Source organism: Neopsephotus bourkii, unplaced genomic scaffold (assembly GCF_033783945.1).
Source record: "Neopsephotus bourkii isolate Nb327-2 ecotype Australia unplaced genomic scaffold, CSIRO-AGI_Nbou_v1 NB_1287, whole genome shotgun sequence".
Taxonomy (NCBI): Eukaryota; Metazoa; Chordata; class Aves; order Psittaciformes; family Psittacidae; genus Neopsephotus; species Neopsephotus bourkii.
In genome coordinates this window covers 570,932-589,568 of record NW_026901771.1, presented here as the reverse complement: position 1 = coordinate 589,568, position 18,637 = coordinate 570,932, and the positions used below count along the sequence as shown (strand labels likewise).

The 18,637-nt window shown below is 39.9% G+C and overlaps 1 protein-coding gene across 9 annotated transcripts in view; it reads right to left on the bottom strand.

The window, feature by feature from the left end:
• The window catches only part of LOC133218675 (ephrin type-A receptor 6), a 472,741-nt gene that overhangs the window by 341,105 nt on the left and 112,999 nt on the right, over positions 1 to 18,637 (bottom strand). For 8 of the 9 annotated variants that reach the window (XM_061365345.1, XM_061365351.1, XM_061365341.1 and 5 more), the window contains one exon: positions 8,495 to 9,158. In XM_061365345.1, the coding sequence (XP_061221329.1) occupies positions 8,495 to 9,140 (646 nt within the window). In that variant the 5' untranslated portion in view covers positions 9,141 to 9,158. The remainder of the gene's footprint in view (positions 1 to 8,494; positions 9,159 to 18,637) is intronic. The other variant, XM_061365346.1, reaches the window with a different exon arrangement.

Sequence of the window (18,637 nt, the reverse complement as noted above, 5' to 3'; positions counted from 1 at the left end):
GCAAATATAGTTCAAGTTTTTAAACACTCATACACACAATCTGTATTCAAGACAAACTTTCTGTCAAAAATGTCTCCACACTGATATTTCAGTTTTGCTTATGATTTCTAGGCTACACTATGCAAAAGGAAACCCTTTATTGATTGCTGTTGAAATGACATTTCTCAGCAAAAATGCTTTAATAATTGACTGAATAAAATGATGGGAAACCTCTACGGGAGCAGTTCCATTACAGAATGGGTTTTATGGTTTATTTGTGAATATGTTACTGATTAATAACCTGCCTTGGAGGAAGCACTGGTGATTATCTTCAGATTTTGGAGCATAATTTTATGAGTTCTCAAAGGGACATCATCTTACACTGAAATAATAATGATATTCTAAAATGTTTCAATTACTTCCAACTAAAAACTGAAGTGCTTCTCAGCAACAGCACGAGAAAAATCATTTTTTTCTAACTCTAATTCCTACATTCTGAGAATCTCTTACCCAGAATTTTCTGACCATTATCAATGTACACATTCTTACGCGGTTTAAGAATTAAGAGAGACAGTCTTACTATTTAAAACAAATCCACAGCCTACCATAGTGTTAAAAACTTGGGAACTTTGACTGAGCACCCTGACTACTATTATTTTTCAGCTTACATTTCTTTTCATTATTAAGGGCTCCACCACAAGAAGTCAGTGATGAACAAACACTCTAGAAACTGAATTTCCACAAAGCCAAACAAATCAAATACGTAAGCCAAAACTGTTACTGTGCTGCAACACACAGCTATGGACATCCTTAAGACATAATTTCACACAACTGCACTGATCACAAGGTGTTCCTTTGTCCAGTCAGTGATCAGGTCTGTAAATCTCAGCTTCCTCACAAAGTACTTCTCTTCTGCAGCTTTCAACAAATATAATGCCTAACACAGGGGATTTTATATTCAACAAGTGTTACTAGGTCTTTACAAGTGAACCATTACAGCTTTACTCTTGTCCATGTGCTTGTCACAAAAGACCTCTTCAGAACTGAGAGATGTATGTTTTTTCAGCGTATTGACAAAACCTACATGCTGAAGTGAATACACTCAGCCATAAGAAAACCCTATCACACTTCCAGCTGGAGGGAAGCCTCCTACAACTGTAACCAGATAAAAGCAACCAATGCTGTATTTTTACATTCATTAAATACAGCAGGTCAAGTTTTTAATTCAAGCAAGACTTGCCTATATTCAATATATTTGATTGTTGAAAATAGTTCAGCCTGATCATAGGCTGAGAAAGTTGGGGCTGTTCAGCCTGGAGAAGAGAAGGCTGCGTGGAGACCTCAGAGCAGCCTTCCAGTATCTGAAGGGGGCATATAGCGATGCTGGGGAAAGACTCTTCATTAGGGACTGTAGTGATAGGACAAGGGGTAATGGGTTAAAACAGGGGCAGTTTAGATTGGATATAAGGAGGAAATTCTTTCCTGTTAGGGTGGTGAGGCACTGGAATGGGTTGCCCAGAGAGGTTGTGAATGCTCCATCCCTGGCAATGTTCAAGACCAGTCTGGGCAAGGCCTCGGGTGATATGGTTTAATGTGAGACGTCCCTGCCCATGGCGGGGGGGTTGGAACCTGATGATCTTAAGGTCCTTTCCAACCCTAACTATTCTATTATTCTATCTGTAAAGAGCAATAAACATTTTCCAAGTTAAATTAATCCCAAATATTTGAGCTCAAGCTTTAGCTACTGACTTCCAGAACAAGAAAAACAATCAAGTGGCAAACAAGAAAAAATCGTTATTACCCAAATATGGTGAGGCACCTAGTCTCTCTAAGATGCAATATATGCTTTGAGGCCAGATCCCATCACTGTGAGGAACACAGGACAGTACACAGGATGAGTACCTTCTTTCTTCACATCTTGCCATACCATACCATCCAACCTGTCAGCCTATTATTCCCATTTTTACCAATAGAAGAAAAACTTGTATGGTGGCATGCATGTTCATTTATGACAAATAAACATCTTTGAATTTTTTAATACCAGATTTCATTAAATGTCAAGAATTCAACAGTAACTACCTTGTTACTGTTGGAACACGGCATCTTATAGGCAAATCCATCTGCACACAGATTTACGAAAGATTTGTGAATGAGACCTACAGACTTTATCCATGTTTCCCCATCTGGCACCTCACACATGAAGCACAGCTCACGAGTCTCTTGCCATCTCCTGAGCTATATATGCCAATCCCTTCACACCTCCAGCATGAGAGTCCACGGACCTAAACTGTTTTTTATCCCCCTTGTTGCAACCCTAGGACACAGCCCCACTACTGACCCGACAGTGGGGAGATATGCCACACATAAGCCTAATGTATGGGGTGTGGAGTAGAGGAAGACATCAAAGTAGCTAAGAAATCTGGACAGCAGGTTAAAAAATGGTAATACATCAAGCAAAAGTTTTAGTGAACTTACTCTATATGAAGCTGAATAAGTATACAAATACATTTGTATTTATACATGCATTTTATATAGCAATTTGCTTCTAGTGGTATTACAAAAGTTTTGCATGTGACCATCGCTGGTGTGTACAGGTTTCAGCAGAGCAAGAACAAATAATTGTAATTTACTATGGGCTGCTGCTAATGTCAAATCACATGGCTGTGTTACCCAGTCCTACACAACAACAACAAAATCAATCACTCCAGTCCTCTGACAATTTCTGTCTACTGTTTATCAAGGATAGCTGGTAGGATCAATATTCAACAGGATACACTAACACAAAACCTGAGGCAAGTCATATCTGAGTCATCAGCATGCTTTTGCTTCTGAAACTTCATGTCTATGTGTACAAACAGAAAACAGTGACAGTTTATCGGTTTGAAACTTGCTATTTAACCTGAACTGGCTTCCTTGTTCCACCATAAATCATCATGGAATAGTTTGGGTCGGAAGGCACCTTCAAAGGTCACATACCCCAACACCCCTGCAATGAGCAGGGACATCTTCAAGTAGATCAGGTTGCCCAGAACCACATGAGCCTAGCCTTGAATGTCTCCAGGGATGGTGCATCCACCACCTCTCCGAGCATCCTGCGTCAGTATTTTACCACCTTCATTGTGAAGGATTTCTTCCTCACATCCAGCCCAAAACTTCCCTCGTTTAGTTTAAAACCATTACCCCTCACATACTACTGCAACAGGCCCTGCTAAGAAGTCTCTCCCCATCTTTCTTATAGACCCCTTTTAAGTACCAAAAGACCACAATAAGGTCTCCCCGGACTATTCTCTTCTCCAGGCTGAACAACTCCAACTCAGCCGTCTGTCACAGGAGAGGTGTTCCATCTCCCCGATCATTCCTGTGGCCCTACTCTGGACCAGCCCCTACAGGTACATCTCTTCTCTGTACCAAGGACCTCAGAGCTGGACAGAGTACCTCCAAGTGAAGTCTCACCAGACCAGAGCAGCAGAACGACCTCCCTTGACCTGCTGGCCACACTCCTTTGGATGCAGCCCAGTATACAATTTGCCTTCTAGGCTGCAAGCATTCATTGTGGGCTGATGTCCCATCTTTTGTCCACCAATATCCCCAGGTCCTTCTCCTCTGGGGTACTCTTATCACTTCATCCCCAGCCCATATTGATACCAACGGGTGCCCTGACCCAGGTGCAGGACCCTGCACTTGGCCCTATTGAACCTCACCAAGTTCAACCATCAAAGTAGGTTTCATACCAAATACTGTACTTTGATACACATTTCAGAATCAAAAGTGAAAAACAGTAATTTCTGAGGATTAATTCTGCTTACAAACAGCAAGTTTCCTATAGATGCATAACTTATTCAAATGCAGTTAGAAAAAACAAGGCTTTAATTTGAACTTTTACAGTGAAATAACTGGAAACCAGCTAATGGTGGATATTGCAAGGTTCCTTATTTGCTCAGAAGAACGCAAGGTAAGTCAGTATGATGTGACAGGAGTGTGTCAACAACTTGCGCTCGCTTAGTATCAGTGAGGTTCCCTTGCTACATAAAATCAAATAAAAGGTCTTTTGCTTGCCTTCTCATAAATCCTCACTTCTGAAGCAGTGCCCCTTTCCAGCTGCTTTATCAAATTTCTTGCGTTACAATTTCTCCAACTAAACAGATCTGCAGATGGCTGTAGGTTAACGTCCTCGGTTCAGGGTAGGGGGTGTGAGCTGCAACATGAATTTATATGGTACTGAGAATGCTTTGGCTGCTAACTCGAGCAGACACTGAGGACAGCTGCCCTCACATGCTTATTTAATTCCTAACACTTTGCAGCAATAAGAAAGCCACAAACAAACAAAAAAATCAGCAACAAACTTGATATATATCCTCAGCTTTAAGACACTGAAGATACCGAAATGCTCCTAAAAAACAACCAAACACACACAAACAAAACAATCAACCCAAACCCAAAACCATGTATATCTTTACAAGTTTTGTGGAAGCCAGTCTGGTACCCACCCACTGTATAAGAAAGAGCATAAATGTAATTGTCAGGAAATAGAAAAGCTATCAAAGCAACCCAAAAGTGTTGAGAAAAAGGCAAAGTCTTTTAATACAGCAAAGTCATACCTCTTCAGACTAGTCAAACTCACTAAAAATCCATCTTTCCAATAGTAAATTATATCACATCCATTTCACGTGGTCCACCACACATAATTTTGCTCCTACTTCATCTAGGCAACAGTATCATTTTAATTCACACTAATTGTGATCCTTAAGCACAAAAGCATTCTCTATTTGCAAGTAGAAAAAAAGTGAGCTACAGCATGAAATAGCTCAGCACACGACCTGCAATTTAGGAATTAAAAGCAGTATGCATGAACATAAAACTGCTACCAGTAGCACCTGCAATAACCCCCCACAACAGACAGGCAGTTAAATGTTAATCTACTGTAAACGTGTATTTTTTTCTCTAACGTGAACAGTCCTCGAGTTCAGATCAAGTCCCATTTTTTGCAGTATGCTAGCAGTTAGATGTGGTTGAGTATATTCAGAAGCTTTGAACAAGTTACCTACAGATCTTGTGGGTTACTTAACAGTAACCTACACTGTTACCTACAGTAAATGAACTGTTCCCGACACACTGGGGTGTACATTTAGTAAGTACAGATATTTTTATCCAGTTGTGAATTCTTCTCAGACTCTTTCACTCAGAAATGACGTTTTTAAAAGCAAATACAATGGATAGGGAATACTGACAGATTCACAGAGATATGCGTAAACTGCACAGATCAAAGTAAGTGAGGCGTTGCCAGTTAGGTTATTTACAACTGCCAAAATCTGCTTTACTTGCTTCACTATGATTTTAACAGCAGTGGTAAAACGGATCAAAACCTTTTTGATTCCCAGTGTTTCTCCTTTGTGAAACTGTTAGCAATGACAAAGGCAGAATATAATTCCTTACGCCATTTAGTACTTACTGAATAGAGACTGTGTAACTCCACAAATATCAAACAGAAATTTACTTCTTTAATCCTGTGACAGATAAACTACACTTGCCATGAAGAGCTTATTCTTCCTCAACTGAGATGTGTGCTGGTGGACAACTTCATGTTTGACACCATTTTCAAACGAGAAAAAATACTCAAGCATTAGCAAGTATTGCCCACCAACCACTTACTTGCCAGAACAGATTTTAAAATACAAGTTATTATTTTGAAGGTTATTTTAACACAGAAGAAAGAAACAGTTCTCAGTTCTGAATATGTCACAGAGTACGTCTACAAGAAGCACTGACCATATGGCATCAAATACGTCCAAGACTCAAATTTGTAACTCCAGCAGTGGAATAGAAGGGGCAAAAAAGCTTTGGTTTCAGATTTGGGTAAGGGACCTAGAGGACATGAAGTCTGTTTAAATGCATCCCAGGGCTTCTTACCAGGCTAAGATGTAGCAGCTTCTTCTTCCCCCAACCTATCCCTCAAAACCAAGCTAAATTTTCCAATTTTTACTGTAAAAAGTTAGCAATATTCAGGTATCTTACAATTTAATGGGTATGAAATAGTTCAGGATGTATTGACAAGCGACAAATCTTTTCAAACTCCTAATTTCCGATTCGTGTCTCAGGCAAGAAGCAACGTCTCAAAATAGGGCATTTCTGTTCCCTGAAAGATACACATAGGTAGTGATCTCTCTTCAGTTCACAATGCTCAAAACAGTCACATTGTAAAACGCATTCCCAGCTGTCCAAGCATACATCTCCACCAGCAGCTTTAGAACCAAGGGAAGCAAGGCCACCCTGACAGTAACCCTCCCAATTCGTGCTTTAATCACAAGAGATGGAGAACAGGCACTAGTGAAATTAAATTGCTGCTCTTCACTTCTGGAAGTATCCCATACATTTGGGCCTCCCTTAAGCATGATATGCTCATGACGGAATGCAAGACAAATCTACCTTGAAAACATGACATAAAAAGCAGTACTAATGTTACAATACACTGAAGATGAATAAATGGACAACTTCAGACGCCTATGAAAATTATTTCAAAACATATATGGAAGCTCTAGTAGGTTATGATTTTTTTAAACCATCAATTTATTTGGGGTCAAATAGATAAGAATATGGAAACACTAATGGCTTTGGGTATTCCATTTCACTTGGGAGGTACCTGTTCAGCAGCAAACTGGACTGCCAATTGAAGAAACAAGTGGAATCAATGCATAGCAGAGAAGTTCCTGACAGGTTTTCTCGTGGACTTTGCTGGTTATATTGCTGATGTAGAGCTCTACAGTATGACTCATGTAATGGACTGAAATTCATTGAGTGTTAATGTCTCGAAGAAAATCCTTATCCATTAAGAGAGACCTCTTTTGACCTTATGTAGAAAATTATACTTGCTTCCAGTAATGAAAACATCAAAATTCTATCTTTGCAATGAGTACATTTTGATAATCAATGCCAGCAAGATCATATAAAAGGAATTCCATTTTTTGATTACAACACATAGTGTGCTTTCAATGCTCTATATTACCTAAGGCTGCCGTGCAGCTTGCCTAGTACCATCAAATCTTAGGAGCTGTAGAGCAAAATATTTGGACAACAACAATGACACTTGTGAGATGTACGAATATGGACCCTTTCCCTTCCTTCTTGCTACAAAGTGAATGTTTAACCTCAGTGGTTACTGAGGCTTTCTCTACAACCACTGCTACAGAGAAAGTACCTTATTCTCAAGTCACTGTGAAACTACTATGTACAGTAAAAGAGAACATACAAAGTGCACTTATCCTTTAGCAGCAATTTAGCTAACAAAGCAACTAACTCCTAAGAAACTGTGCAGTGTGAAAAGATACCTGCTTTTTATGGTTGTCACCTATACAGCAGTCCCGGCAGGTGGAAAATAAGTCTCAGTGTGCACATTGTCCACGGATAGTACTCTTAAATTGAACCTATGAAAGCTCAGAGTCCTGGGCTTTACTCAAGTATACACAACATCCACAGTTTTAGCACCGTATTCATGTTCTAAACAGCACAAAAGTAATCTGAATTTTTCCATCTGCGCATGAAATCCAGTTATCACAAAGTCTGACAAATGCAATCACACGTTCAAAAGCGGCAGAGGCACAACAGCACTTGGACTGCACAGAAGACATACATTTTTGCTCCTGCATGTGTTCACTCTCCTACCTATGAAAGTGAGGACCTGATAAGGGAACATGTTTCCCTTTGTCGCTAGGGGAGACCTTATCGCTTTCTATCTTTCTTACCGCTCTCTGAAAGGAGGAGGGGTGTTGACCTCTTCTCCCAGGGAACAAGCAATAGGACAAAGAGAAAATGGCCTCAGATTGTCCCAGGGGAGGTTCAGATTGGATATTAGGAATTTCTTTTTCCACCAAAAAGGCTGTGAAGCATTGGAATGGGCAGCCCAAGGAAGCAGCTGAACCTCTGTCCCTGGAGGTACTTAAAAGATGTGCAGTTGTGTTACTTAGGCACATGGTCTGGTGATGGACTTGGCAGTGCTACACTGATGGCTGGACTATGATTTTAAAGGTCTTTTCCAACCTAAACAATCCTATGATACTGTGATTAGATTCTCTGTTTAGGCATACAGAGGGAAAAGAAGAATTTTTTTGTCAGTCACTGCTCATCTCATCCTATGACAGATATCTAAAATACAGGAGAGAAATTTTCCTCCAAAGCATGCACTTAACTCCCAGGAGCTACAGGAGCCAAGGTGACTATCCGATATATACATACGTGCACCTACAGTTAGACAACATGAAAGTCATCTTGAGTAACTCTTTTCTTAGAAATCCACAGTATATTGCTTTCAAATAACCTTGCTTATTTCTCCACAAGAGGCATTTCTTGAAAATATGATGTCATATTTCCACTACATGAGCTCTTCACTGTGTATATAACATTATGAGATTATTTTCCTTTTTTTAAAGATAAAAAATCCCCAAAAAACACAAAACCAAAAACTAAAACAACCAACCAAAAAACCTTAACAAATCAACCATGAAAACAAGCAATGTTTTCTTACCATGGCAGGAACCATCCACTTCTTCATATCCTATGCTGCAGATGCATCGGCCTAGAGGCACAAGCCAATCCCCGTCTGCTCCGCAATACAATTTTGGAGTATCGCGTTCCTCAGCGCTCTTCACACAGGAGCCCCGTACTTCCACCAAAGAGGAAGAATCAACCCTTGGAATGGTATCAGGAAACATAGCCAAATTTCGGACCGTGAAAGGGCACTTCTTGTAATAAACACGGACTGAGACCAAAGCAATGCATGCTCCGATGTCCTGAAAAGCAAGATAAAATCCTTTCTTGTTTATTGGCCCAACCTCACGAACTTCTGTGTTGAGTTTAAGAATGCGGTCACCCAAGTCCATCTGGGTAAAGCTCTCATCAGCTGCAATAGTATCAATTTTAGTGTATTGGTTTGGTTTGAATTTTACTCCATGAGACTCATCTGACTCCATGTAGTAGAGATTGAAAGTTTCCTTGCAGGTTCCCAGTACCCATGGAATACTGTTACAGTCCCTCAGGGTAAATTTCATTTCCACATAAATTTTCTGTGCAGCATCACGGGAGATCCAGTTTGTTTGAAGCCAGTTGTTCTGGTTTGGTTCCATCACGTTACAGACCTGGTAAGTATGAATGGGACGATTGTGTTCATCCATTTCAGTTATGGCATCCCACTGAAAAGAAGAAAAATGTTTTTAAACTAAGAAAAATAGGTATTATGCATATACACAGAACCCACATGTCCACACACACACTCCATGTATATGAAGCTAGGGCCTAATTATTTTAGTGGAAAGACAGTAGTTAAAAGCAGACACCAACCACAGAATGGCACAAGTTTTATTTCAGAAACTGGTAAGTTTCCATTAAGAAAAACAGTATTTCCAAATGGCTCAGAGATGAGGGCAATACTGGCCAGGTTTATACTAACAAATTCAGTAAACCTGAGAACATTCCTGGCCATTTCTTTCAATCATCTGTGCAGAAAGCATTTGCTGGAACAGTCCTCTTTGGTATGCTGGTGGGCTGGCTCTGACAGTCCCCCAGGCAATTCCCACAGCTCAGGCACCTACAGCAATTGACAGCTGGGATACAGCCACTCTGATTTGGTGGGTCTGAGGTGTTTGGCATAGGTTGTCCTGCTTTACACAATTGCACAGAAGCATTTAACTGTATATACAGAGATGCTACATTTCCGCCTCCATAAAGTCTGCATTACACTAAAAAAATAAGTCACAGCTATCATATCATGGTTGATGCCTTTATACATTCTCTTTTTTACAGTTCAGATGTGAAGGAAATTTGTGATTTTAAATCATCTCTGGAATTCACATGGAAAACGGAATTCCAAGTGCTGCCAGATGCAACCAAAGGATTGGGATTCCTGGTCACTGCAGCATGCATCTGGGAAGTGTGCCAAAAAAATAGGGTTTCTTCCTATCACAGCAGGAACGTTATCATCATCTGAAGGTCTTACCCTAGGAATCACAAAACATACTTCTTATATGATAGCCAGACAATGGCAAATACTTGGCAAGCAGTCTGCTGACTTCTAAGAGATTCTTATGTAGTCAAGGGCTTCTCGCATCTGAACGTATTCAGAAAGGGCAGAGCTGCTGCTTCAGCATTCAGATTTGGTCAAAATTGATCATGGACTAATAGCACAGGGCTTCTCATGCCACTCTCCCCAAATTGGTCTGAATTATAATTAAAACCTACCCTGCAGTAAGCATTATAACACCCCAAGTAGATCTTGGCTTTTAGAAAGGAAAAGGGGACTTTCATGCTCTAGCTGGCTAGGCCTCTTCCCTTTTGGCAAGCATGAACCCCCACAGCTGGAATTGATTCAAAATTCCACAGCCCTGAAGGATTACATGATCAAAACTGTATTTTAAATAAAACTAATTAAAATCCACAGCTCCAAGCCTTAAAACTGCATCAGAAGAGGCTCTTTAAAAACAAAGCAGGTAAGTCTCTCAGTCACCAATCCCCAGTCTCTCTACTACATGTGTTACATGAGCCAAGGGCATACCACCATTTCCACCACATATAAAGCATGCACTATAAATTTAAGCATTATTACACAAACTTCATGTTATACACTAATATAGCCACAATGTAGATTTGGGGGGCAGAAGGGGGGAAAGAGAGGGAGAGAGAAACAACGAGAACAAATCACCTACATAAATCCTAAGGAAAACATACACAGAAACAAAACCCCCAACCAACAGAAAAAGAAGCACAAAAGGTTGTCTGCATCTATTTGGGTTAAGCTACATTAAAAGGAAGATGTGCCAAGTGCTCCAGAAAGGTCTCAAAAAAACCCAGCACTAACAAACCAAAAAAACCACAAACCCACAAAACCAACCCAAAACCAACCAACCAAAAAGCTCACCACACCAAACCCAGGATAGCAGAGTAGTAGGTGGGATGACAATGTAGTTTTTAAAATACAGAGCAGTCTTCTGAACCAAAGTAGCTTGAAGCAAAAAAGCCTCAACATATCACTGCCTTTTAAAACTATTAAAGGGGAAAAAAAAGGTATATCCAACATATCCTCCCCTTACCATGGAGTTCTCCTCAGAAATACTTATATTTTCAATTTGAATCAGTATCTTGATTTGAACCTCAAAATTAAATCCCTGAAGTTAGCTGCTACCCATGTAGTTAATAACATAAAGCTATTACTTCTGTAGGAAAGTAAAGACTCAGCACTTCAATAACTTGTTTAAAGAATAAAACAAGATGGATTGATTAAACATGGGCAGTGGTTCACTGAAAGGAGATCTTGCATGCTTCATTTAAGGATGCTGGGGAGGGACTCTTCATTAGGGACTGTGGTGATAGGACAAGGGGTAATGGGTTCAAACTTAAACAGGGGAAGTTTAGATTGGATATAAGGAGGAAACTCTTTCCTGTTAGGGTGGTGAGGCACTGGAATGGGTTGCCCAGGGAGGTTATGAATGCTCCATCCCTGGCAGTGTTCAAGGCCAGGTTGGACAGAGCCTTGGGTGATATGGTTTAGTGTGAGGTGTCCCTGCCCATGGCAGGGGGTTGGAACTGGATGATCTTAAGGTACTTCCAATCCAAACTATTCTATGGTTCTATTCTATGCTTGTTCCTTTCCACTGAGCTCCCAGATAGCCTCCTGACAAGTCCCAATTTATAAAGAATTCATGCATTGGGCAAGAAAAACATTCAGAAGGCATTTGCGAAAATGTTTAACACAAGTAGCAACTTAATTATCATACACATGAAACAGTTTCAGAAGAGGTTCACATGTACCATTTCAATGTAGCCATCACACTGAGACATGATGTATAAAGCATGCTTATAAAAGCAACTCTGAATTTATTGGCATGCACTCCTAATGTGCTTTGGCAAGTGCAAACGAGGCGAGTTCCACCTCCCCCAAATGACAGTGTGATTTACTGAAAAGTCTAACAGAACTCAATCTGTGATAGTCTCTGACAAGGACACATTCTTCTCGGGTGAAATGCAATCTGCTTTTAATTTTGTGTAAGCGTTGCTTTTTCCTTCTGATAAAACCAGCCAGGAAATATGAAGCAACAGTTAAATTCTACACAGACAACAAAAACTCCAACCAAACTATCAAATACACACTCATTTTCTTTCGGGTGTATTTCATGTTACAGCCCCTAATAAATAAAAGTATTTGTAAGCATTTCAGTTGTGCACAGCTATTCTTCACTTTGAAAACAGATTAACAGAAGCATCTCCTTGATGATGCTGGCACAAGAATGTGGTAGCTCCTCCCAGAATACCTGACATGCACAAAAGCTAGCAGCTGTTTGGTTTAGACGAGCTGAGACTTCCTTCAAAGCAAGCCTCTTGGTGTTCAAATGAATTGCATTGCTTTCAAATGAGGAAAAACACTGGTAACAATGGAAGCAGCAGCAGCACAAGGCTAATCCTTACATCTGGAGTTCAAAGCTAATCCTTACACCTGGAGCTACGAAGAAAAAGCATCAAATACAAGTTTGGAGAAAGGACTTCAAGATTCTATTTTAATATTGTAATCAAAAGCAGCATGCATAAGAGGTTACATTTTACTTTCGCCTATGGCATAAAGGAGGAGTAAATGTCACGCAGAAGAGCATGCAGTTTGAAGATTGGTGGAGAGAAGATCTTAAGATCACCTGTCATGTTCAAGTACAAAGTATGAGATCAGGCTACAGACCATTCTGAGATTTCAGCTAGATAAAATCTCATCTGTTTTCATAACTCTACAAGCTACTTTACAACCTGTTTCAGTTTAGAACTTCACTAATATTAAACAGCTACAGAGAGAACACTATAAAGAGCAAATTGCCTAATTTGTCTTGTACTAGTTATATATATTAAAATCTGTTTTCAGTGCTCCCCACTTTGTTATTCTTATTTTCAAACCAAACACTACAGATACACAAAACTGTCAAGAGCTATTTACTACAATTCAGGAAGTTGTACTGCCAAAGGCTGTATGAGCATTACAAAAAGAGAGATTGCATTTTACATGTTTTATGCTATATCAAAACACATTACTGCACGTTAAGACAATGTCTTAGTGATACCATGCTACAGAGAAGTAAACAGAGTGGACCAGTTTCAGTCTGATGGAAGCAGCCGTAACTTCCCTGAAGACATCAGTTTTTTCACCAAATTCAGAATCTTGACTTACCCTTAAACCATGGCCAGCCTCTTTGAGGTCATATTGTGCTGAATTATGTACTAGGCATGATTTGCCCAGTACTAACCATACACAAACACTGGATTTAGAGGGGGAATGTAGAACAGGAAAGACTCACTCTGTTGTCATCTCCCAGCCCTCTCTGGCAGCACCCTAAAACAGCATGCTCCCATATCAACCCTACAGCTCTTCTGTGGCTTCCGCTCCCAGGTGCTGTCTATGGGCAGCAGAGAGCAGTCACTCTAACTGCACCAGATTTGGCACTGCACCAGAGCCAGGAATAGTGTATCTGCTCCAATGTGAAGACCTACACCGCAGGCTCTTCTCCACCATGTTACCTGAGCCTCTCAGCTCCCACACTGCCAATCTCCATTATGCCATTTTCAGAGAAACAAAGCCAAGCAGATTCCCACTGTTTAGCAGCAGCCCTAGTTGTGCTTGAAGAATTCATTACAATATATTATTTGTATGTCACAGTTTAAGAAGCTTTTCCAATTAATAGGGGTAGTTATATCAAGGAGCTGAAAATGTCTGCTTCATAATGAGCCGGTATCCAGACAACTTCACATGTAGTGAAAGACGCTTTTCCCACAAGTTGTCACACTGACTGATGAATTAATAGTGGGTTCTTAATTTTAGATAACAGTTATTCAGGCACTAAACCAAGTAGCAGTTTGATATTCTAGGGTGGCAGTTCCAGCATTTAGCACAGCTCAAGACTCTTTTTATTGATATTTCACTTCTTTTAAGGCAAATGTAGGGACACTGGTTACTCAGGCCCATGCCCTTACTCAGTGGATGAAGAAACAGAAGAGACCATCTGCCTTTACAGATTTTGCTGCATATGTCTCCTAAGCTAGAAAGTTCACTCCTCTTTCTCATCCTTTTACCCAAAGGATAATTCTCTAAAAACAAAGGGTTCTGCACTTACATGTAGCTCACTCCTGAATCAGAAAAGCTTGTGGCAGACTTAGCAGGCAAAACATCTGTATATTAAGTACACAATGGGACCCCAGGTTAGGGTTAGGGTTAGGGTTATGGTTATCTTACATAAATCTTCAGTTGTTGAGCAAAACACATACGGATAAGTACTGGATTTCCACACAGAGAGCTGAAGGAAAAAGAAGAATATTGGATAGGAAACCGGGGAACAAAATCTGTTGACTTCAGCTATTCTGTATTTGACTACCTCCAAAGAAAACACATCTGTAAAGGCAAGCCCTCAATGGTAATAAGTCTTTTTACCTCCCTGGCAAAAGAAGAAACATTTCCTTTTTACATCGAGAAACAAAATAGGTAAGGTTCATGCTACAGAGACCTGCTTTACTCTCTTGGTAACTAGAGAGCTAGGTAACTCTGGAAATGCAGCTCTCCACTTCTTACACAAGAAAATAGTCAGGCATTTGAAAAATGAGTGAACCTGAACTGCAGTGATGCAATTTTCTGACATACACCCCTCACTGCCCAGAGATGTCCACTTGGAACAGGTCAGGTCCTTAATAATTAGAAAGGATGGGCTATGCTTGTTATATAAAACTGCTGCTATCCAAAAAACGTCTGGAGAGCATTCACATAGCTCACGTACAAGAACAGTTAAACAACCATTTCCATATTTATGACATCCAAGGAGGATAAAAAGAAGGCAGAGGGTTTTTTTCCCTAATATTTTAATTCGTTCTTCTATTTTGTCATTTTTATAAATGGTTTATTACTCACTTTGGTCATCGGTATCTGCAGTTCTCAGCTGGGAGTCATCTAATGAAATCTACCAGTGAATTCTCACTTTCAACAGTTCGCTACTGACAATCTTTTAGATCCCATTTCCATGGAAACAAGCTGAATGATGAAAACAGAGTTTTAAAAGTTTTTCAAATTCCCTTATGATATCTCCAGTGCGATGATCTCTATAGAAATGAGATCAGAGAGGTCTAAGCTAAGAAACAATAGAGAAGGACCTGCACTTGGCATGCACAGCTGCCGGCTGCCATCTGCAAATGCAGATTTAAGCATCTAGCTGCTGTAGTGACATTTAAGCAAAACCAGCTACAGTACATTACAGAATCGCAGGAAAAAAACTTCTCAGCGTGCTTAGAAAGTGAACATTTTACAACACAGCTGGCGTTTAAAACATGACACTGAAAACAGCAAGATTCAAGAATATTACAAAGAACCACAGAATTACTGTAAATTAAAGGTATTGAGTTAATATTTTTCCCCCATTACCCATTACTCCAACTCATTTGTCTTTGCCTTCACCTTTGAGATCTACAATTCTGTATATGAAAAGAGATGCTCAGACCTTCAAAGCCCGATAAGAAAAATGATAATACTCAACTTATGAAAAGTGCCTATTTAAAAAGGGGGGGACAGGGAGGGAAGAAAGAAGAAAAAAAAGCAGGCGAACTCCACAGTTATTCATGTGTTTCCTAGCAAGTGAAAGTTGACATAGAAAAATAAAACAGCAATTAAACTAGTTATGGTCTTACATTTAAATTAAGCTGATTCAAAGTTGCTTAAAGAATGCATAAAAATATATAACATGCATTAGACTGGCTCTGTGCAACTGCAATCACAACAGAGGCTTAGAGAAAAAAACATGTTTTTTACATAGGCAGCAGCATATAGCACAGACTAATACATTCAATGGCAAACCCCTCATCAAACCTGTAAATGCAAATGCAATTAAAAGGGAAGGACAATAATCAGATTTTCTTTTAAATAAATAAAGGATAACTAAGGAAATATAAACAAGGGAATACAGGAAAGGAAGTGGCAGATTATTCTATGTGCGCCAAAAGCAAGGGTTATTAGGTCTTAGCTGTGGAACAGCTGCTCTGTGGCTGAAGTGGCCAGGATGATTCAGAAAGCTGTTAATGGACTCAAAACTGAAAATCTGAAACAGCAACTCCCTTTTCTGTTATTTGCACAAAGCACTGAATACCAGACACCACCAAGGATGAGCTGTTCCAGATGATCCAACACCACTCTGTTCTACAAGCTGTTCTAGTTCATATGAATGGTTTCTTCAGACCAGCAAGACTAGGCAGGATCTGGCAAGATTTGAGGGATGTGCCTTGGGATCCAAGCAAGACAAACTTCAGATATATGAAACAACTGACTCACTTGGGGATTAACCAGAATAGGACCTTGGGATCAGAAGGCAAAATAGGACAGCCCTGCTCAAGCTTTGTGGCACATTGTGGCTATTTCAGAAGAAAAAGGAGTTGCAGGTCCTGAGCATGGACCTTTTTGCATATAGTGGAAAAGACCAAGATGCCAAGAAACAGGTTTACATTTCAAAATATAACCTTGTGTAGGGCTCAAACTACTGAGGGTACTCAATCCATTCAGCTGACCATAATCTAGACAGCAGTATCACAACGCACTAACAAAAAACGTTATTTATGGAATAATGTTTCTGCTGTTTGGATATGGCAGAAAAAGCACAAAAGAAAAGCCAGAAATAACAATACACCTTTTCTTTTTTTTCATTCTAGATCTGGCAAACACAACATGTATTCAGAACAGGGATACATAAAAATGAATAAAAGAATTCGCACACATACATGTACACATGAAGTCTGTTTATAATAAAGTGATACATAATTGAAGCCAACCGGTAACATATGAAATGCCATCCTCCTCAGAACTGTGGAACAAGACCATCGTTTCCCTGAAAGCGTTATGGACTATAAGAGACTTAATGGCTCACATCAAGGATCTGCAAGGACAGCATTCCAGAAGGCAATTTACTTTTTAAATGAGACATACTAGCAAAACCCCAGCAGGTGCTGAGAGATGCCACAACTCAGTGGTGAAAAGTGCTGCTGACCACCTTTCCAGGGGCATCTTATCCCTATGTAATGCAACATTTCCAGTGTATTCAGAATTGAATGGAACATGAGAGCAGAAAGTCTATGCTTTTCAAGATACCAAGGCTCTTACCAGTCAACCCTGCTACATGCCCTTCAAAATCTGCCTGTGCACCATCTCTGGAACTTGTGCCCTCTGCCCTTACCATCACCTAGCATGATCAGAATAACTGGAGCAGGAACATTACACTACTACTCATTGAAGCCGCTGTGCTGGGTACTTTGGTAATGCTGCACCATAGCTTGCTGCATCAACTACCTGGCCTGGGAAACTTGCTGGATCTCCAAAATAGCAGAGATAATGTTGCAGTAAATGTTTGTGTGGGCAGAGATATTTAGAAACACAATAAAACATAGACTGAAAGTATCTTAACAGATTAAAAAAACCTTTGGCAAGCTCCACATCTCTCGTTCAGAAATTTCTACTAATTTAGAGGTCACCTATTAATCATACTCAGCTGATTGTGACCAGCTCTGTGCAGCCATGGCAGTCCTGTACTGACTCTGACCCAACAAGCCTCATGTCACACAGCTGGTATTGGAGACTTCCCTCCTGCCGCTTCCCATGCACCTCAACCCTGCCAATTACTATGGCCTGCTGAGAAGCCAGAACAATGTCAGGGCAGGGAGAAACACTTGGTAGAAGATATTTGCAGCCCCCAGTTTGAGAGCTGACCTTGTTTACTTTATGATTTAATGCAGAAAGTATTAAGAGTCAAATGACTGACTGCTTTTACCAGTTAACCCCTTCAAAACTTGCGAATCACATCAAGTCACAAATATGATGTAAATGCACAAGGTTACAAATATTTGTCCCCTTTTACTTGTTCTCTTTTTCTTCTTCCCTTTACTTTCCAGGCTTCCAATCTTCAGTTCTGATATCTGAAATCCACCTTCAGCAGCAGAAAGATCTTTCACCTTTACCACTCCAAAAAAGCAGAGCTTTAAGCAAATACCACAGAAACACAGCAAAATAGCAGTCCTGGCTACATGCATGCAGAAGCTGGCTCTGATTAAGTTTCCCATTTTCATTTCTAGACCAAACTGCTCAGAGAAAAAGCATTTCAGTACCAGTGACAGCAGTAGCTGTATAAATAGCTCTTCAAGCTGCAGGTTTTCCCACTAAAAGTAGTGGATCCCAGAGTCCATTCTGATGTGGGCATTGGCATTTAGCAAGCTTGCAATTAGCAAGCAGTCAATGAGGTTAATATGGATGAAGTAAAACCCAGAAGAATATGTACCTATTCCATCTTCCTGTTTCTCCCAGATTCTTTCCTAATATCTCAAGTGTTTAAAAAGGAGAAGGGTAAAATTCTCATTGAATTAGTACTAGTCAATTAGTGCTTTTAATTGAAACTATACCAAATGGAAGCAATTAAAAATAATAACTATACAAAGCACCTATATAAAGCTTTTCATTTCTGGCGTGCTTTACAAACACTAATTCATTAATTCAAACTAAGACATAAAACTAAAGAAGCAAGACTAAAGATAATGAGAGGAAGGTTATGTGACAGATCACTGATTTTTACCAGCATGCCTATAAGACATAGTGATAAGGAGCTTGCTGTTTCAGAGTGGATGCCTTTAT